The sequence below is a fragment of the Vanessa tameamea genome, chromosome 16, assembly GCF_037043105.1.
Source record: "Vanessa tameamea isolate UH-Manoa-2023 chromosome 16, ilVanTame1 primary haplotype, whole genome shotgun sequence".
NCBI lineage: Eukaryota > Metazoa > Arthropoda > Insecta > Lepidoptera > Nymphalidae > Vanessa > Vanessa tameamea.
In genome coordinates, this window is record NC_087324.1 from 8,302,137 (window position 1) to 8,321,406 (window position 19,270).

At 30.5% G+C, this 19,270-nt stretch overlaps 1 protein-coding gene across 5 annotated transcripts in view; it reads left to right on the forward strand.

Annotated features, from left to right (window-relative positions):
- Positions 1 to 19,270, forward strand: part of LOC113403034 (rab11 family-interacting protein 4B) — a 95,428-nt gene that overhangs the window by 32,709 nt on the left and 43,449 nt on the right. The window contains exons 2-6 of one of the 5 annotated variants that reach the window (XM_026643445.2): positions 2,056 to 2,099; positions 11,627 to 11,724; positions 12,633 to 12,757; positions 14,679 to 14,762; positions 16,115 to 16,159. In XM_026643445.2, coding sequence (XP_026499230.2) covers positions 11,650 to 11,724; positions 12,633 to 12,757; positions 14,679 to 14,762; positions 16,115 to 16,159 — 329 coding nt within the window. In that variant the 5' untranslated portion in view covers positions 2,056 to 2,099; positions 11,627 to 11,649. Of the gene's footprint in view, positions 1 to 2,055; positions 2,100 to 9,238; positions 9,410 to 11,626; positions 11,725 to 12,632; positions 12,758 to 14,678; positions 14,763 to 16,114; positions 16,160 to 19,270 lie in introns of those variants that run through there. The other 4 variants (XM_026643447.2, XM_026643443.2, XM_026643446.2 and 1 more) reach the window with 4 other exon arrangements.

The following is a 19,270-nucleotide window of genomic DNA, read 5'->3' on the forward strand; positions in this document are numbered from 1 at the left end:
AATATAGAACACTGTCCTATTAATCCTATTATATTATTATTGAGATATATTATTATCATTGAGCCGAGATGGCCCAGTGGTTAGAACGCGTGCATCTTAACCGATGATTTCGGGTTCAAACCCAGACAGGCACCACTAAGTTTTCATGTGCTTAATTTGTGTTTATAATTCATCTCGTGCTCGGCGGTGAAGGAAAACATCGTGAGGAAACCTGCATGTGTCTAATTTCAACGAAATTCTGCCACATGTGTATTCCACCAACCCGCATTGGAGCAGCGTGGTGGAATATGTTCCATACCTTCTCCTCAACGGGAGAGGAGGCCTTAGCCCAGCAGTGGGAAATTTACAGGCTGATTATGTTTATGTTTTGTTTATATTATTATTATAACTGCGAAAGTAACGCTCTTACCTTCACGCTTAAAAGGCTGAACCGACATTGGTATGGAGATAGTTTGAGTGTCAAGGAACGACGTAGTCGTTTTTTTTAAATTTACGCTTCGAGGGAGTAAATAGGGGGTGACGGTAAAGTCGCAGACCCAGCTAGCCTTATTATTTTATCAATAATATAAACGTCAGTCATTGCACAGGAACAATACTTTTAAAATTATAATAGTATAGATTACTATATTATTAATTATATTATAAGCATTCGTATTTATTATAAAAATCGAATTGATTTAAATCGCTGTAATATCGTTATACTAATTTTAAAATTTTACAAGTTATTTTACTTTTCAAGACGGAGAAAGTAATGCGGTTTTATGAGCAAAATCGAAAATGACCATAAAATAAGTATTAATAATTACCAGATTAAATGTAAATAAAAATAAGAACATATTAATAAAAATAAAAACATCGTTTTTACATAAGCTTAGTGTAGTAGATGAATGTGTTGACAATAATCTTCAACGTGCGGCGAGGCTGCATATTGAAAGTACAACACATGGCTTCCTTTATAATTTAACATGATATCTGACAATATTGTAATGTTTTTAAGATGGTTTTTGTTACATTTATTTTTATTTTATATTACATGTGATATTTAAATCGAAAAACGAGGGCTATTTATTTATTTAATAATTATTTGGCGCAAAGGTAACAAGAGTCTAGATCATCGAGAAATTAGTTAAAATAGAACATAAATATAATCATAGATAAAAATGTATTAAAATACAACACGGTTAATTTTAAACTCGTATCTCAGCACTAGACTTGTATTTTTTTACTACACCGTTAAAGGATTTCCCGTGAACACCGCACAACCATGAACGAAATTGACAATGTTATTCACGTATCTTAACATGATATGAATTTTAATGCAAGTCGTAAACATGTATGCGAGATTGTCTAGAACTAAATGGATTCGATACGAATCAAATAATTCGTAATCGAACTTGCAACTATGTCTAAAGACTGCGTTACTGATCGTATTCGAGTTACGTACGTTAAATAAGGTATTTGTTTCTGTCGTGATCGCTTACAAAGCAGTCTTTATGCTCGAACTCGTCTCGCACAATCGATTTTTAAATTTCGGACGTGACTAAAATCGAGTCTGATTCGTAAACTAGTGAAATTTACCTTTGGCTAATGTTTATTTAGTTTTCGAAAAATAAGATCGAGTTTTATAACTGATTGTTATCTTGAAATCTAAAATACTGTTATAAAAATAAATTTTGCAAAAACTAAGTTAAATAATTTTATAAAAATAGCCCGTCAGTAGGGAACCGCGTAAGGCGTTGAGAAAATTTAATTGTGTTGTGGTATTTAAGTCTTCAAAATGAGTTTGCTTTGTTCATTCACATTAATTACCTTTACATAAAGAAATGTTTCTTTCTGTTACCGTTACTCTGATAAATTAAAATAATGTTTCTAATTGTATACTTTTTTATTAAACTCTTAACATTATTGTTTAACATTGAGTTTAGAAAGGAAAATATGTACTGATCCTCCATGACCTACAAATCGTCACGAATTATTAGGTCGTACTCAAATATAACCGATTACCGTAACAATTCGGCGAGACGCTTCTAATAATTTATTTTCTTCTTTTCACAGATAAACGAGCTTAAATAAATTTCATTCGAAGACGATATATTGTGGTAAGTATTATTTTTTAATCAAAATACTTTTCTTATTGAAATGTAAATGGAACGCGGCATGTTCTCGTGGAATAAACTTGTTTTAAAAATATTATCATATGAAATGAATAATAAAATCATTCAAACTACACGTGACGTATTACATTACAATTTTATTGAAAAGCAATAAATTCTAGCAATAATCATTGTGACGAATGATCGAAGAATTAGTGCAATGGATTGCGCAATCTGAGGTCGATGCCATCGCCGCACCCGCAGTCGAGCTGAAACTTATTGTTCCTTTATTATCTTTTAACCTCGCTCAATACATTTCACTGGCGTTTCATACTTTTTAACTTTCCATTTTATATGATCCCTCTGAAAGTACGTCGACAAAATATCTCCTTTAAATTATTTGAGATTTGGGAGAATGACTCCCTTAATCATATGTTATATAACATATATACTTTATACACTTATAACACATACTTTATAAGCAATAAAGTAGAAAAGACGAGAGGCCTTCACGTGCCATTTAATTTTTAATTAATAATTCGTCTTTAAATTTCTTTTTTCCCATGTACTCGGAGTCACCGCAGTGTGTTGTGTAACACTGTAGGGAAAGAGTTTTGCGGCCGAGTAACTTACTGACGCCTCTCAGTAACCCTCCTCGGGTACGCTATTGCTGATTGTGTAGTTTCCCGCCGCCATACGGGCTGTTAAGGTTCTAGGTACTGATGGAATTGACAAATGCGCTTAGATCATAAAATCTAATAGTCGTTTTTTTCGAAACTCTCTTCGGCTGCGAACTATAACCAATTTATTCTTCATGTAATTTTAAAAAAAATATATTTATATAGTTATTTGAAAAAGCAATGCTTATGTAATATAGACATCAAGTATATAATATATAAAGTGAAAGTAACAACAAAATCATTTCAAACATAAGTAGATAATAATGAGAACCTTTGTCATAGCTTATCTTTTGCTTATACTCGTAGTTATTATGTAAAAAAATACATTCCTCTATCGTGCATGCAAAATACATTATGAAAATTGTTAATACTTCTCATATCTTTACATCTATTACAATAAAAAAAAACATAATATCAAAGATTTCTTACAATTATTTGTGTCCCAAATAATTGTTCAAGTTTAAAAATATTTTTTTAATAAGTAGATATTATACACCAAGGCCAATCAAATGCGAGTGAACGTGTGTTCTCGGTCTATTTGGTAAAATTTCATTTCTCGAATGGCATTGGCAACTTGCAACGTGTTGCAAAAACGACGCTCGCTTGAGTGAAACGGAAGAAACGATGTTTCTAATTATTGTAGATGTAAAATAAAAATAAAGATAACAAAATAAATTTTAGAAATACATAATTGAACGTTTTTGTAGATACTTTTACAAACTACTTATTTTAGTTATTGAAACCATACATAAATATTGGACAACATCACATACATACGTCATTCCTACTATCATAATAATATAACTACATACATCTAATATGACTATACATATGTATTCATTTGTCCATCTAACCATCAAACATTGAAGGTTTATTGCTAAACATAGGACTCTGAAATGCCCTAAGTGTATCCAGCCGTGTCCTGTATTTTTCTTCAGGTCGTCAGTACACCTAATCATGTGGCGACCTGTCCTACTCTTCAAATATTGTTGTACGTTCGAATACTTTTCGGATATCAGTCATTCAAACCACGTGACCTTTTTCCACTATTCAACTTTGCTAACCAAGTAACAGATTACGATAACATTTTAATTTTTAATGCTTTATAAAAATCAATCCTATGTACTGTTTTATGGTTGTTTTTTCGTATTAAATGTGTAAGCGCATAAATTACCCAATCGAGTTGAAACTCTAGTTCTTAACGACATACGCGCGTGTTCGATTTTTTATATAGACAATACATTATGTCAGGATATTTTAAGATAATTTCTATTTATTTATTATTTTATTATATTTTAAGGTTATAAGACAATATAAGATTATATATGAAACACAAATATTTATTTAGCCATTATCCAAATCAAAATATACTTTATTCAAGTAGGTTTTTACAAGCACTTTTGAATCGTTATTTAACAAACTATTTAAAGTAAAGCTACCACCGGTTCGGAATGTAGATTCTACCGAGAAGAACCGGCAAGAAACTCAGTAGTTACTCTTTTTCAAAATCCAGAAATACAGTCATGTTAGTTAAATACAATTATACTAACTTTGTATATATAATACTAACTTTGTATATTGATAATTGCAAAATCACAATTCATATATATATTCATCAATAATTTAACAAGCAATAACAATTATACTATATCACAAAATTATATCGTACCTTAAATGCTAGCACCGTGCTGCTCCAAGAAGAGTAAAGTGTAAAGTAAAAGTAAAAAGTGTTCTGTACCGAGCTTCCATCACTTATATAAACCTCACTACAAATCACGTGACTCAAAATAATGAACAGAAAAGTCAAAGTACCCTCTTATTTAATATCAATGTTATCAACACAATTCAAAAATAACTTAGCTTAAATTATTGTTATTACAGAATTGATTAAAACTTACAATACATAGTGTAAGCGTTGTTTGTAATTGTCTAATTATTTATTTATTTCTTACTTAATCTGACACGCGAATGTGACAAAACGGATATTACAATAGGTGGCTCATAAGTCGTATAGACTATAGGTATATAATAACTAATGTTTCGCAATCAAAGAAGCAGATTTCGTAGTATAGAATAAAGATATGTTATCAATAATAGATATCTTAAATGTTTTATCCCATATATACTTAATAACTTTTAAAATAAATACTCGTATCACATAATATAGTGACTTGTGGGCAGACTGGCCAATGGAGCTCCTTATGATATGTGGTTAGAAATATTAACCACCCCATTCAACGCGCCACCAACTTTGAAAAGGTCCCTTGTGTCTTTAATTACTTTGGCCCATCCTTCAAACCGAATAGTATATAGTATTGCTGTTTGGCGGTGAAATATATGATGATCGGGTTATACCTACCCGGGCTTGCACATAAGTAGGCTTAGATTATTATATATATCTCAGATGCAGTGTCGCACGCACAAAGAAATAACTAAAACACGGGACGGGACAACTTTTTACCTTGGTATGCGTGACAGCCACGCTTAAAACTTGCCAAACATCATACTACTAGTTGCGTGTACTTTTATTTTTGTTTTCGTTGAAATAAAGCCTCTACGCTTTTCCTCCACATGATGTGGGATATGGTGCTTGCCGGCACTGAAGGCGCCGGAATACCCACTAAAACCTGCGGTACCCACTCTGTCTTTTTGGAGGATGTAACGGGATCGCTTGCATACTACCGTGCGTGTACTGGCCAACAGCTGGTTACTATTTATTTTGACGCGTGTTCAGCTTTGACATTCTAACTAGATATATAAATAAATAATTAGAGTACGTAAACAAATAATAGGTTTAGTTATTCAGGTCATATCGTTACTTAACTGGCCCAGTTTACCCTATAATTTGTTCGTTTCCATTTGAATAACCATTTATCAAAACTTTATTAAAATGATTGTACTTTAGATTATTCGTATTTATTTTTTTGGATAAAACTTCCTTCATTTTTTAATACCGATCTATCTAAGTGGTAATTTAACTTGGCAGAATTTCTTTCGACGTTAACATTTTCTTTTATTAAGTACTCTAAAGCAATAAAGACATCAGATAAGTCGTATTATATTAAAATTTTATTATTGTTTTATATAGCTATTAATAATAATGTAACTTCCTGTAATTTTGCGAGATGAAATTTTATAACATTAGCTTTCAATACAGCGCGTTTGCTTCATTACATTTATAATCACGTTAACCGTATCGATAAATATGTAATAAATATTGGTATACAATCTTAAAAATACGGTAAATATACTTTTATTATAACTCATCAATTAATATATGTTGAAAATTGTAAGTAACATCTAGCTATGTAATTGTAACCTGTTACTGTTTATTTGTAATAGGTAACAAGAAGTTTTTTCTGAGTGCATTTTATCGATAATACCGTGTTATTAGCTGTTGCATAAGAACGGAGCGATGCAGGGCAGTCAACGCTGGCCGTTAGTCGTCGACGCTGGTCAATAAGATATTTTAAAAAAAAAAAGCGAAAATTACTTGATGATTAAAATAATTATTTACTTGATTTACTAAAATGTGTGTGTTTCCTATATAGTCATCGTTGATGTCAGTGAATTAAAATAAGTAGAAAGGTACTTTACACCAAAGTACGTGGACGGAAAGAAAGTTTGTGAATAGTTTTATCGAAACTTGAATATACAAATACGTGCATACCAGTGTACTTAACCAGGAATGTCGTGTGTAAACGTTGTACCTTTATAAAATATAAGAAGTGAAAGTACACCATTACTTTATTCTAAATGTTCAAAAGATTAATCTACAAATCTACTGCAATACATAAAGCTCAAATCTTACGCCGCGTGATCTTAAAGTATTCGGAATTCAATAAAATTATTATTATTATAATAGTGTTAGTTTAAAAACCTAGAAAATCGTAAAAAAATATACCCTTAAAAGTATTTTAAAAAGCATACACAAATGAATTTACATTAATTAGAAATATCACGTGTTTTACGACTTCACGATTGGACCGAAAATTATTATAAAACCGTAAATATCACATAAAAATATTACTTTGTAATATAAATAAATGTTACTATAACATAGTTCAATATTTCCGTATCACATGTATAGAACTATTATAAATAATCTAACTATAAATTCCTTTATACTTTTTGTGTAATTAAATAATAATAAAATTAAAACTCATTATATGTCTCATTTTGGTGCTCAAATTAATACGACTTGGTCATAATACACGCAATGCTTAATAACTTATTAGTTTATTTACTTAGAATGTTTCAATATATAAGGACGTGCTTAACAAATCAGTTGAGCGGAAATCATTAAATACGTCCGCCACGATATTTTATGTTCCTGACTGATAAAAATAATTATTACGTATACCCTGTAACACATTCACATGGGTGTATAACATAGAATTGATGTTTAGAGTTTGGTAAAAAATGTCACTGTTGAGTTTCTTGCAGATTCATCGCGGTCAGAATTGAAATAACTTCATTTATTTGAGTGTACAAACTTTTAACTTACCACTATCAGTAATGGTAGCGTAGTAATATTTAGCACAAGATCAACCGAACAGTCGTTATTGCATTAACAAATTCGATGCGATCAATAAACGATACCGTATAACATAAATACGTTTATAAATGCTGTTTATTATAATCGACTATAAATAGTTTTTAATTCATCAACTTAGTCTCAAAATATTTTTTTTTTCATCTCAACTATGAATACACAAATTAATAAAATATAACAATGTTATACTTGCCTTGTCAGTTGTAATAATAACTAGATATATAGGTTAAATGATTTTCAATAAGAAATGAGAACAACTGGCAATAAATATTTAAATATGTATTTGTGTATAGAACACGCACACAAGAATCAATAATATAAAAGTTAAGTCAATATTCAAATAAACACTTTTGAATCGACATATTACAAGGTAAAATTAAATATATAACTAAATTCCGTTCGGAATATTCTAACGACAAAAACCGACAAAAAATACTTAGTAGTTAAAACGATTTTGTCAGTCCGATGTATGAGGTAACATCACTGATTATTTCCTCAAGGTCACATAGGACCATCGTTGGCAAGGATTTGTACTAGTTCGTCTGTGCTATATAAATTATTTTAAAGTCTGAGTTAGTTACTTAACGGTACAGGATCTCTTGTTCCCGTAGTGGATTCATCGAAATATTCTAAATTGTTTTTTTTTCGAATGCACCTAATTAGTACCACCACCAATATGTATGGGCAATGGCGATCACTTACTTATATATAAATATTTCTATCTCTTACAAATATGTGGAATTAAAAAGGATAGCAAGTAATTTAGACCAAATAAGTTTAGACGTTAGACGTAGACGAATCAGCTCTAATAATATCGTAGTGGCGTCTTTGTCCAATCAAGCAAAGTGGGGCGACGATGCAATGTGATATTTCTTAAGATACCTGTGCAGAGAGCGTGAAGCCAACGCTCTGTAATGTGTGAAAACAGACTGTCAAACAATTACAATTATTTTATTTTAATGCAATTTTCCAAACGAAAGTCTGATCATGACTTTCGATGCTGTTTAAAATGCTCTTAACCTCTATAAAAACTACTTAATTATAAAATGTAACTCAACATAATCGGAAACAGTTATAATAAAATAACACTAAACAATATTACATATAAGTAGTTATAATTAAATTCTCAGAAATATAACTAAGACAATTCATGTTTTCATTCACATACTGTTTATAAAATATCTATGAATAGAAAATAATTCTAGTGTAGAATGTTACTTGAAAGAATCCCATGCTCGAATTAAAACAACTAAACAAGCTCCAAAAACATTGTTTATTTCTCGCGTCGTTAGCAAAAACTTCACTCGTTTATTACCTTTAATAAATTCTCGATCGATATTGTTTCGCAAATATCGAAGCCGACATTTGTCTAAAGTAATAAAAAACAGTGAAAATGCATTGATTATATTCGCGGCGGCAGTACCAGTCGCACAGTTTACCGTGAGACCTGATAACATACTTCCTTATCAGATTCTCTGAGTTAAATTTACAATAAACCAAACTGATATGAGATACTATGACTTATGAAAACAAGTCATATTCATTTCAGTTTCTTAATATAGTTAAAAAAAACGAATATAATATGTTTTACAAATATGACGTACAAAAGATAATTTAAGATCATAAAATATACTTAATTACAGTTATAAAATATCGTCCAAAATAAACACTAAATCAAACAAACAATAATTACCAATAAAACACGTCACGTTACATGCGAATATAACGTTACAAGGAAATAGTTCTTTTCAAAACTAATCTTTCATTTGTCGGAAATTTGTTTATAATTTAAATAACGGTATTTGGTATATTGTATTATCAATAGCTCCAAAACATTGTGCGAAATTTCAGCTTAATCAGATGTGTGGAATTGGTTTAAAATAAGAGGTTGCAAAATCAGTAACAATACGAATGCACTGTGACAATATCCTCAATGTTGACTTATATGTCGGAGTTTGTGATTGTGCTAAAAAGTGACGCGCTTGATGCTTCCCGCCTGTTAGAAACGTGGTGGCGTGCACTGTTGGTGCTCGCGCGACTGTTCCTTTACTGCTGCCGGATATTCAACAAAGTGCTTTATGGTACGCATCTTTAATAACAGTATTGTACGTCCTATTATCTTGTACACGTCTCTTATTATGAAATTTTTAATGTTATTGGTAACGCCATATTTGTTTTCATTTGTTTTTTTTTTGTCTTTCAGTCTCTTTGGGCAAAGATCTGAAATTATCTACTATTTAATATTACAAACGAATAAGTGGATTTAGAAACGATTATTTTATTAATTAGATCTCATAGACTCGGTGAGGTGAGTCACGAGGACAATTACCAGACCGAAAAATATCTACGAGCCTAATAGCGAGTAGGAATCACACCATCGACATCTAAGGCTTCTCTGCAATGTTATTGTGACTTTATTTATTATTTCTACGTCATAGTAGCATATGAAAAAAAAGTGAACCAAACTGTCAAAGTATAAAATGATATTAAGTGCACTCTGAGAGAGATTCTTCGTCATTTTGTCCTAATATTTAATTAAGTTTTTTAATTAAATAACTCACAAAGATCGTTTTCACATCTTAAAACAAATCCAACATAACAAGCATGCAAGAATTGTCTTCTAATTGCCGTTATAAAGACGTGTGCAAGACACTGCATCCAATAAATCTTCATCGTAGCCGTTATATGTAATGACTGTAATTATTTGTTATATAATTATTACATGGGAAACATTATCTGTTTGTAAAATACTTGCTGGAATGCTGCGCTGATTTCTTTCAGCTCCTGTAGACTTCTCTAATAAGGAAGTGTAATTAATCTGTGAGGAGTGACTGACGTGTGAATGTAATCAATTATTGGCAGTAGTTTTATTTATTTTTGATAAACTTTATACTAATATCATGCTGCCACATATATTTAGTTGATAACCCATAGATTAAACTATGTTTTTTCTACATAATCGACTTTTACATGTCATTGGAATTCGTCCAGCTGCTGTAGTGTTTAATTTTACAATCAATAAGTGAGTGTAATGCTTTTAGATTGAATAAAGGAATTTGTATTGATTTGGCTTGTGCCAATGTAATGAATAACAAACAGCGAAACTTACTCGGATTTATTATATTTATAACAACAAAAAAATCTCGTCGTCTAGTTAGGTTAACTAATTTGGCATTTTGTATGAAATAGATAGTTGGACGAGCAAATGGGCTACCAGAAGTTAGGTGGGCACCAATGCACTGGCAACCTTTGGAACTTAGATGTTATGTCCCTCGTGTTTGTAGTTACACTGGTTCTCTTACCCTCCAAACCGGAACACAACAATACATAGTATTGCTATTTGGCGGTAGAATATGTGATGAACGGATAGTACCTATACAGACGGGCTTGCACAGATCCCGTCTAAGTAGGTAATTAAAAACTCATTAGTCGTCTACTGCGTCTTCTTCTGCCTGACACCAATGAACATACAGATTTTTATCTCAAGTTAGTTAATTTGATATGGATCATCGTTTTAGAACCAAAGGTAATGCCTATATTTAACCAACGAAATAGACAAAAAATTCTCGTTAATTACAAACAAATTAAGTACTATATACATTCATATGAAGATCGTTGATTACAATTTAGGTAAAATTTATTCATATAATGCTATTTGCAAGTATACTTATAGTTATATTATATATCTAATACATTCATATTTTCGCTCAGAAAATCGCAATTCAACGGGAATTGCTGTTACTATTCTATCCACCATTCCACGCGTTCATAGTTTATACAGTGGCTAATTTTAATGAATTTGATGACTATAAATAATTCCTATCTTACCAATTCTAACCAAATCTTAAAAAAGAAATTAATATTGTATTATAATCAAATACGTTAGTAAACAATAAATAATACAAAAATCTTGTCATAAGTAACCGTTATTGCTACTTGAAGGAATAATGTGTGCGATAAAAAGTAAAAAGATTGCTTATCAGATATAATTATATGTAGAATCAAATATTCTTATTATCTTGGGTTTGATCAAAATAAATGAGCAAGGTAAACGTGCAAAAACATTATGTTCGAAACATTTAAGATTATGAAATTTCATACATACAACAATAAACTTATTTATTGGTCGTCATAATCATTCGGTTTTTTGCTCATTTGGGGTCGAGCTCTATTTCGTAACACAACACCAAAAAGGTATACTTACAGCTGTCACCAGCAATTTACTGGTTTGCCGCCATCAATAATTACTTAATTGTATTACAATATTTTTTTAGCAAAAAATTATGTTGTAATTTCAGAATCCACGGTGCCTGAGGCGGTCATGATGGCGCCTAGCGTGTTTCAGAGGACCAAGTCACCGAGATCCTCACCAGGAAACATGCCTAGAAAATTACAGGTAACTCTTCATTATACTTATCTATAAATACATATATAATTCTTCCATACGTGTGTCACTGATCTGCTAAAAATGGGTGTCTTTGATATAGTGAGGATGATTTGACATTAGGTTAGACCCGGTAAGTGGCGCTGCAATCGGGATTCAGATTCTATTTTTTTGAATTGATTTAGTATTGAATAAAATTATTTTTACCAGTGCGGACCGCTAGTTATTCCCTAAAATAGGGTTTAAATATGTATGATGATCATTTAAAAATAAATAAAAAAAAACGTGAATAAATAAGTATTAATTATTGTACAGCTCAAGAATTTTTCATAAAAACTGTAATCTAGCAACCAATTTTCTAATTAAGTTCATGACCGTGAAATAAGTTCAATATGGTTTAAATTTAATGAATTTAAACTACTTATATAGTGTAATTTTAATTTGTAACTTTAATCATGATGTTTTATTTATAAAATATACTTCGTTATCAGAATATTAATCTTATTTCCTTTATTATAAAAGTAGGAAAACCTCGAAGCTAAAATATATATGTAGATACGAATCGAAGATCGCGAATTCACATCCAGTCAAGCACGATTAAGTTTTAATGACTTTAGTTAGTGTTTATAATAAATCTCGTGCTCGGAAGTAAAAGTAAACGCCGTAAGGAAACTCGCAATCATGGAATTAAATTCTTAGATGTAATACACTAACCATTTTTAAGATGGGAGAGAATACATGTGTCCGCTATTGGACATCTACGCACTGGTGTTACTTGTTTGGCAAACTGTTTGGTTTAGAGTTATTTTGTTCAATAAATAATATAATAAGTAGTAGTGTCAATACTTTAGCTCTAGCTCTCGTATTGGAAAATACTAATTTCATTATATTATCTCATATTTTTTTTATTTATTTTTCAGAATGGCACAGAATCCGGAAGTCAGTCTGTCGCCACGGCTGACTCCAGTCCCGGTAACTCCATATCCGATGCTGAGAACTTCGAGTGTTATGGGGAGGCTGATGGAGACACTCCAGCGGCTAACACGTAAACTATATAATTAGATATTAAATAAATAAAATGTTAAAAACGTTTTTAACTGATTTACACATAGTTAAAACGTCTTTTCATTAAATTTGATTATAATATATTTCGCGTTATATTTTACATATAATATCATATGAATTTGATTAAAAACCATTGAATATCTTATAGACATATTATGTACTTTAAATTGAAAAAATAAATAATTTTTGAAATGAAACAATAACTAATGCGAATACGATGCGTACGATGTGAATAAGTTATTGTTTAATAATACGAGCTTTTAATGAAATTAATTTATAAATATACATTTAAAATAATAGAGGTGTGCTACCTTATAGCGCTATATAGTCTATTTCAATACCAAGAGGACTATAGATAAATAAACAACTTTGGCCTTGAATTAACAGAACACAATTGGTTGACATCTAAATAATATGTGGTATTCATTGTGAATTCTTAAAAAAAGTTTTTATCGGATCTTTGGCAGATAAATAAAGGTTTATATTAATGGTAAAGCGTTAAAGTAGTTATTATAAATAAAAATATATTAATTAAGAACTGTTTATTGTGCATATATAGCAGAACAATTAACAAACCGCAAGGACTAATCGAAGGTTTGTTTATCTTTACTCCTCCTGCCATTGAAATGTACTATAGGTACACGTGACTAAAGCCAAATATCTACAGATACATATCCGACTAAAAAACTTTAACGTTTGAAACATTTGACTAATACGTTATTAAAAAAGTTATAGTATGATTCGACTCCTATCGAAAAAAAAGTTTGCCTTTGAAAATTCACCAAAACTGTATACGAAATATTTAATACATATGAGTAAGCACATGATGCGTACTGAATGTTAATAATATCATTAAATTGCATTCCAAGTACAAAACTACTGACAAATTATGTCTTTACAAAAAAAAAAATACAAACGGCCAATGCCCTCATAAATACGGCCCGAGCGTTTTACGTGCTTGTAAACACAAGTCTTCCCTCAACCTGTATTAATAATAATAGTTTTAGACAAGACTTGCAGTGTATGTCGAAACAAAGAAGATCGCCGGAGAATGAAATGTCGGATATCATATGAATTTTAAATCTTACTATGTCTTTTTTTAAACTATAAACATATTAAAAAACGATATCACTTGGCACATGAATAAAAACAGGTTGGCTTTGAAGTTGACAAAATCAAATCAATCCCATTAAATTGTTGAATAGAATTTTTATAAAACAATTATTTGATGGAACGCGCGGAATATTATAGAGAAGCAACTAAAGCGGATGTATCCGCTTTTTTGCTTCACTATTAATTTTCCGTGCGCCCCATCTGCCTTTTGTCTAATCTGCTTTGTATATTCTGATTATAGAAAGATCAATAAATTATAATTATTATTAAAAGTATATCTAAGCGTTTGATGACTGAACGTTTGTGAATAAATCATATAAACATATGTCTCATTCTCTATAACTGTGAAATTATTATTCTTAAAATTGATTTAGTTGAAAAGTTACAAATACTAATTCACAAAGTGAAACCTAAAGGGATTTTTATGTAAACACAATAGACGATGAATATATAATGAATAATTTCAAAATTTATTCTTTTTTTATTATAATGTATCTGGAGGCCACAATAATATCGATTCTTTAGTCGACTGTACCAATATTTAGAAACTTTATATATATTACTCGAATAGTGTATTCAGACTTTCACGAAAACCTCTAAATGATCTACAACGACCGTATAACCTACGAGTATAAAAAATAAGTAATACAATACGACGAAATTAAAACAAACAATTAAAAAATACACAAAAATAAATATATATATTTGTATATCTCGTTGAATAATTTTACACTCTACTTCGTGGTAAATCAAGTACCGCTACTAATAATATATTTACTTGTCAACAGATTAGAAAATGGCTCCAGGAGTCCAGGCAATCATTTAAATCGACATTCCTGGACGAGAACCAGTCTTAGGCGGACACCACCCAGGTATATAAATATAAATGATTACGTACATAACGAGCGGTGCTACCGTCATCTTTGTGCCTGTTTTTAAAGAGTTACTAATAATGCTGTTCTTATCTTCATTCTAACGTAGGGCAAAGCTTGAATTTGTTGTTACGACATTAGCCCAAGTCAGGATCGAATCTGTGACTTTCACGTGGGTGCCCGTTTAACGTTCAGCTGTTTAGATTAATTTCCTTTAATATCTTACAGAATTTTTATAGATTGACCATTGGGGTACTTTTTCTGATTTTCCATGAAATATTTAATTTTATAATTTTATTAGTATTTTGTTTCTTGTAGCTTAATAAACGTTTTTTACGGTTAGGTAGTTTTAAATATATTTCATTAACAAAGTCTGAAATTGGTACCTTTTCGATTGATTGGGACTTTTGACATATATTTGTATCTCTTAACCCCACTACACTGTATTTATATTTTTTAATGAATTCATTTTTTAATGCGATGTGGCTAACATTAATTTACTTAGATGCTTTCTCTTAGAGAATTTCAACGGTATAATTTTGTTTGTCGACATATTTATTTCAATTCTAATTATAAATATACCAATTAGAAAATCATCAACAATTAAAATTATTTTAAAGTATTCAATATTATTTACAAAAATAGTTAATTTTTATCATTTAAATAACGACAAAATCAAGATATGAGTGAATATTATATTATATGTATTATCAAAACTATAATACTAGTATTTACCTGTTAATATAATATATAAATGTGTTTAAGAGTCTGTCAATCGATTATTACAATAATAGTTTAATAATGGGTAGTACATAGTTTATATTAATTTTTAACAGTAAGCTAGTTTTTTAATTACCGGCTATCTGCTTTGTTATTTATACGAGGAAATCCTAAGTAAAGGCAATTATATGCTCTCACAAGAATTATTACTATGTAGAAATGAGACAGAGATATCCAGCATTACAGTAAATATTGTTTAAAATGTGTGAAAAAGATCTACTGCATTACCAGTAGAAGGCTATTTGTCTCTTTCTAGTATTCCGGTATGTTACTGTGTTAGAAGGTGTCTCTTTCTAGTATTTTGATCATATTACTGTGTCTAGACGCTGTTTGTAAATGCAAAGGCAATGAAACAATAATTTAAAAATACATTACATACTTTTGAACATGATTATATTCCTTCCTAAAGTGTGGTCACCTTTGTATCGGAGACATAAAATTGCCTCTACAATAGTAATCTTCGTAATAGTTACTTTTTATAGTTAGTACTTGCCTTGTTTGTTTAGTTTTGTGTTTATTTCTGCTCTATTCTTTTTGTTCGCTTATCATTTTTTTTGTGTTATCTTTCGTAGCCACCAAGAAAACCTGCCGCATCGACGATGGGGCTCCATGCGACAGTAAGCTTGTTTTTTTTTGCATGCAACTTCTTTGTAGCTCGGGTTATTTTATTTATTACATATAAATTAACATTTAAAATAAATTAATATTTTTTTATATTATAAGGAGTTGGTGTATTTAAAATTGTAACCTTAAACTTTTATGAGTTATTTATTGGTACTTGTTGCTTAGCTGTACCTTTATGAGATATTAAAAAATATATATTGTCACTCATATACTTAATCTATATATTATTGAACGGTAATGACGTTCTCAAAATTTCAAATTTAGACCCTGTAAATATGATTATATAAAAATAATAAACCGTAATAAATATTTATCAGATTCTAATTGCACTTATATAATGGTTTGGCGGTTCACGCTTCACTGTTGCCCTATATTTTGTCGACATTAACAAACAGACGTGTGTAATAATTTAGTAAATAAAATTAGTTGCAGTGTTCGACCTTTGCTCTGTAGGCCAGTGAATTGTGGATCGCAATCATGATCACTGCCTAGATTATCAATGAGTCAACTCACATCACGAACTTCGGATTCGGACTCCGCGTCCATTCATTATTGTGATTCATAGGCGTATATGGAAAATCGATATAAATTTGTACATAAAAATCTTAAAATTGTATGTTACTAATTTTCTTTTTATTAAGAAGAGTCGCCTTATTAGTATTTAGTCAATGTCATTAAACAGCAGTGGTTCTCAATCTGTGGTCCGCAGAGCAATGATAGATTATGAAGCCGTTATAGAATTAAATTCGTTGGAAACTGTGGAAAAAAGTGAATTTATTTTTGAACAAAAAAATACTTTTTCTCATCACGCCCTTTGATAGTCTGATCGAAAAAGTTTACGAACCCTGTCTATTTGTAAGTTAAATGATATTTCGTTAGTATTCCAAGCAACATATTGAGTTAATTTTGAGCGGAGCCTTGTTAACTAAATAATCAATCATACGTCATAATTCAATCGATAACTTGATACCACATACTAATGAACGCTTGTGTCTTCATGCAGAACGTTATAAAAAAGTCTATTATATCCGTTTTAAGCCCATGTTCACGCGATCCGCTAATAAGTTTTTGCGTATATCGTACGACTGGCTAGACAATAGTGACTCGGTGATGGCGCATGTTTTTAATTAAACGAACACAACACATATTTCGTACATTGCGCTTACACGTGCAAATTTAATTAATGTCTTAGTCAATATATTTGCTATTTAAAATGTGTACTACGTAAAACGACTTAGTTACCCTATAAAAGTTGTTCGTGATTGAGCAGAAACAAGGTATGTTGCTAGATCAGTTACAATCGTGTTTAAAATTCCGCTTTTAAAAACGGAACCCTTACAAAATCCTATTATTAATATTTAATCATTACATAGTATAAAACAAAGTCGCTTACCGCTCCCTGTCCCTGTGTATGCTTAGATCTCTAAAATTACACAACGGATTTTGATGCGGGTTTTTTTTATAGATAGATTGATTCAAAAGAAAAGGTTTATATTTATAATACATTCACAATAAAATACACTAATAATTTTAGATGTTTCTAAAGTGATGTCGTAAATAAACACATTTTTTTGCGCTTATATTGCAAACGCTGGCTGAATCCTACGAGACATATAAAAATAATGTACTACAATATTGTACACCTTAAAAAGGTCTCCAAAAAAGTTCGCGATGGTGTGTCTATCTCTTGGATAACCCACAATAACCATTTACTTTTTACGAAAAATAATGGCTTATTTACGAAGTACTTTTAAGCAATACAGCATTAATCCTTACCTAACTTAATACCTTAAAAACATTGTGCATTAATATAGATTGATACGGCCCTTTACAGCATGTAATTTAAAATGGATATTTTGGAAGATATTGCAGATTTAAAATGCAGGGACATAGCGGTTTGTACTGTCTAATAACAAAAAAGCTGTGAACGTTGCATATAAAGTCATTATATTTAATACCAGCATTGCACCCGTGCGAAGCCACGGTGTGCGCTATTTTGAAATAAAAATATTATAAATATTATTCTGCCTTTTTCTTATATATTCATATTTTGATGGACTTCAGGCAGGAGGAACGATGACGACGACACCCGGCACAAATTGTGCGTGATACTTGTAATAACTTACTTCGCAGTCTATCTTACACATATGCTGTTCAACAGTGCTATTCTGTAAGACTTAACTTCCATCTCACTCGTGGAATGTTGAAAACTGACGTACGGGATACGTTATTTTTGATACATATTATATATTATATACCTGTTATATATCATATACCTGTTGGCTGTTATCCCTACTTCCTTACTAATATTATAAATGCGAAAGTAACAGTCTGTTAAATCTTCAGGCTTAAACTGCTGAACCGATATTAATGAAATTTCGTGTGTCGATAGTTTTCATTCCGAAGAAAGACTTAGGCTTTTATTATTATTTCATTCCTCGAGGAAGTATAAATCGGGTGAAGGTTTGGGTACTATAAAGTTTTATAAATTCCGCGCAGGTAAAGCATATTACTTTTTGTTTAGATTTAAACTAATTTTAAGTCGCAAACGAAATTAATTAGAAAAATTCGATACATTAAAAAATATATTATATTAACTAAAAGTATTGTAATGGTAAGATATTTAAAAATATAAAAAATTCTAATCTATACTTTTGATTGTCCCATGAAGTGGGGTGTTCGATTCAGTACTTAGATGAACGATGTCTATACGCGCAAACAAATATACCTGTACGCTTATTCTTAAAATTAAAAACGAAACCAATATACTTAATACAGAATAACAATATCAGCTAATGTAATTTCATTTAAAATACCTAATTAAAATTTTAGCAGATTTCATTCGGTAGATTTTTTTATTAAAAAACAAAAAACTACGCAGTCAGTAGAAGACGTTTTACTATAAATACGGGGCGTTAATTAGAATGTTGTTAGTGTGGTCACCGGTGCGTTGAGCTTAAATCACTATAAGACCAATTTATGTGGTAAACCAATGTTAGTATGTGTAGCATCATTAAAATATGAAAAGCTACTTCTCATTAATGACTCTATTTATCATTTATGGGACATAGCATGTCAAAATGCAAAAATATCTCAAAAAAATA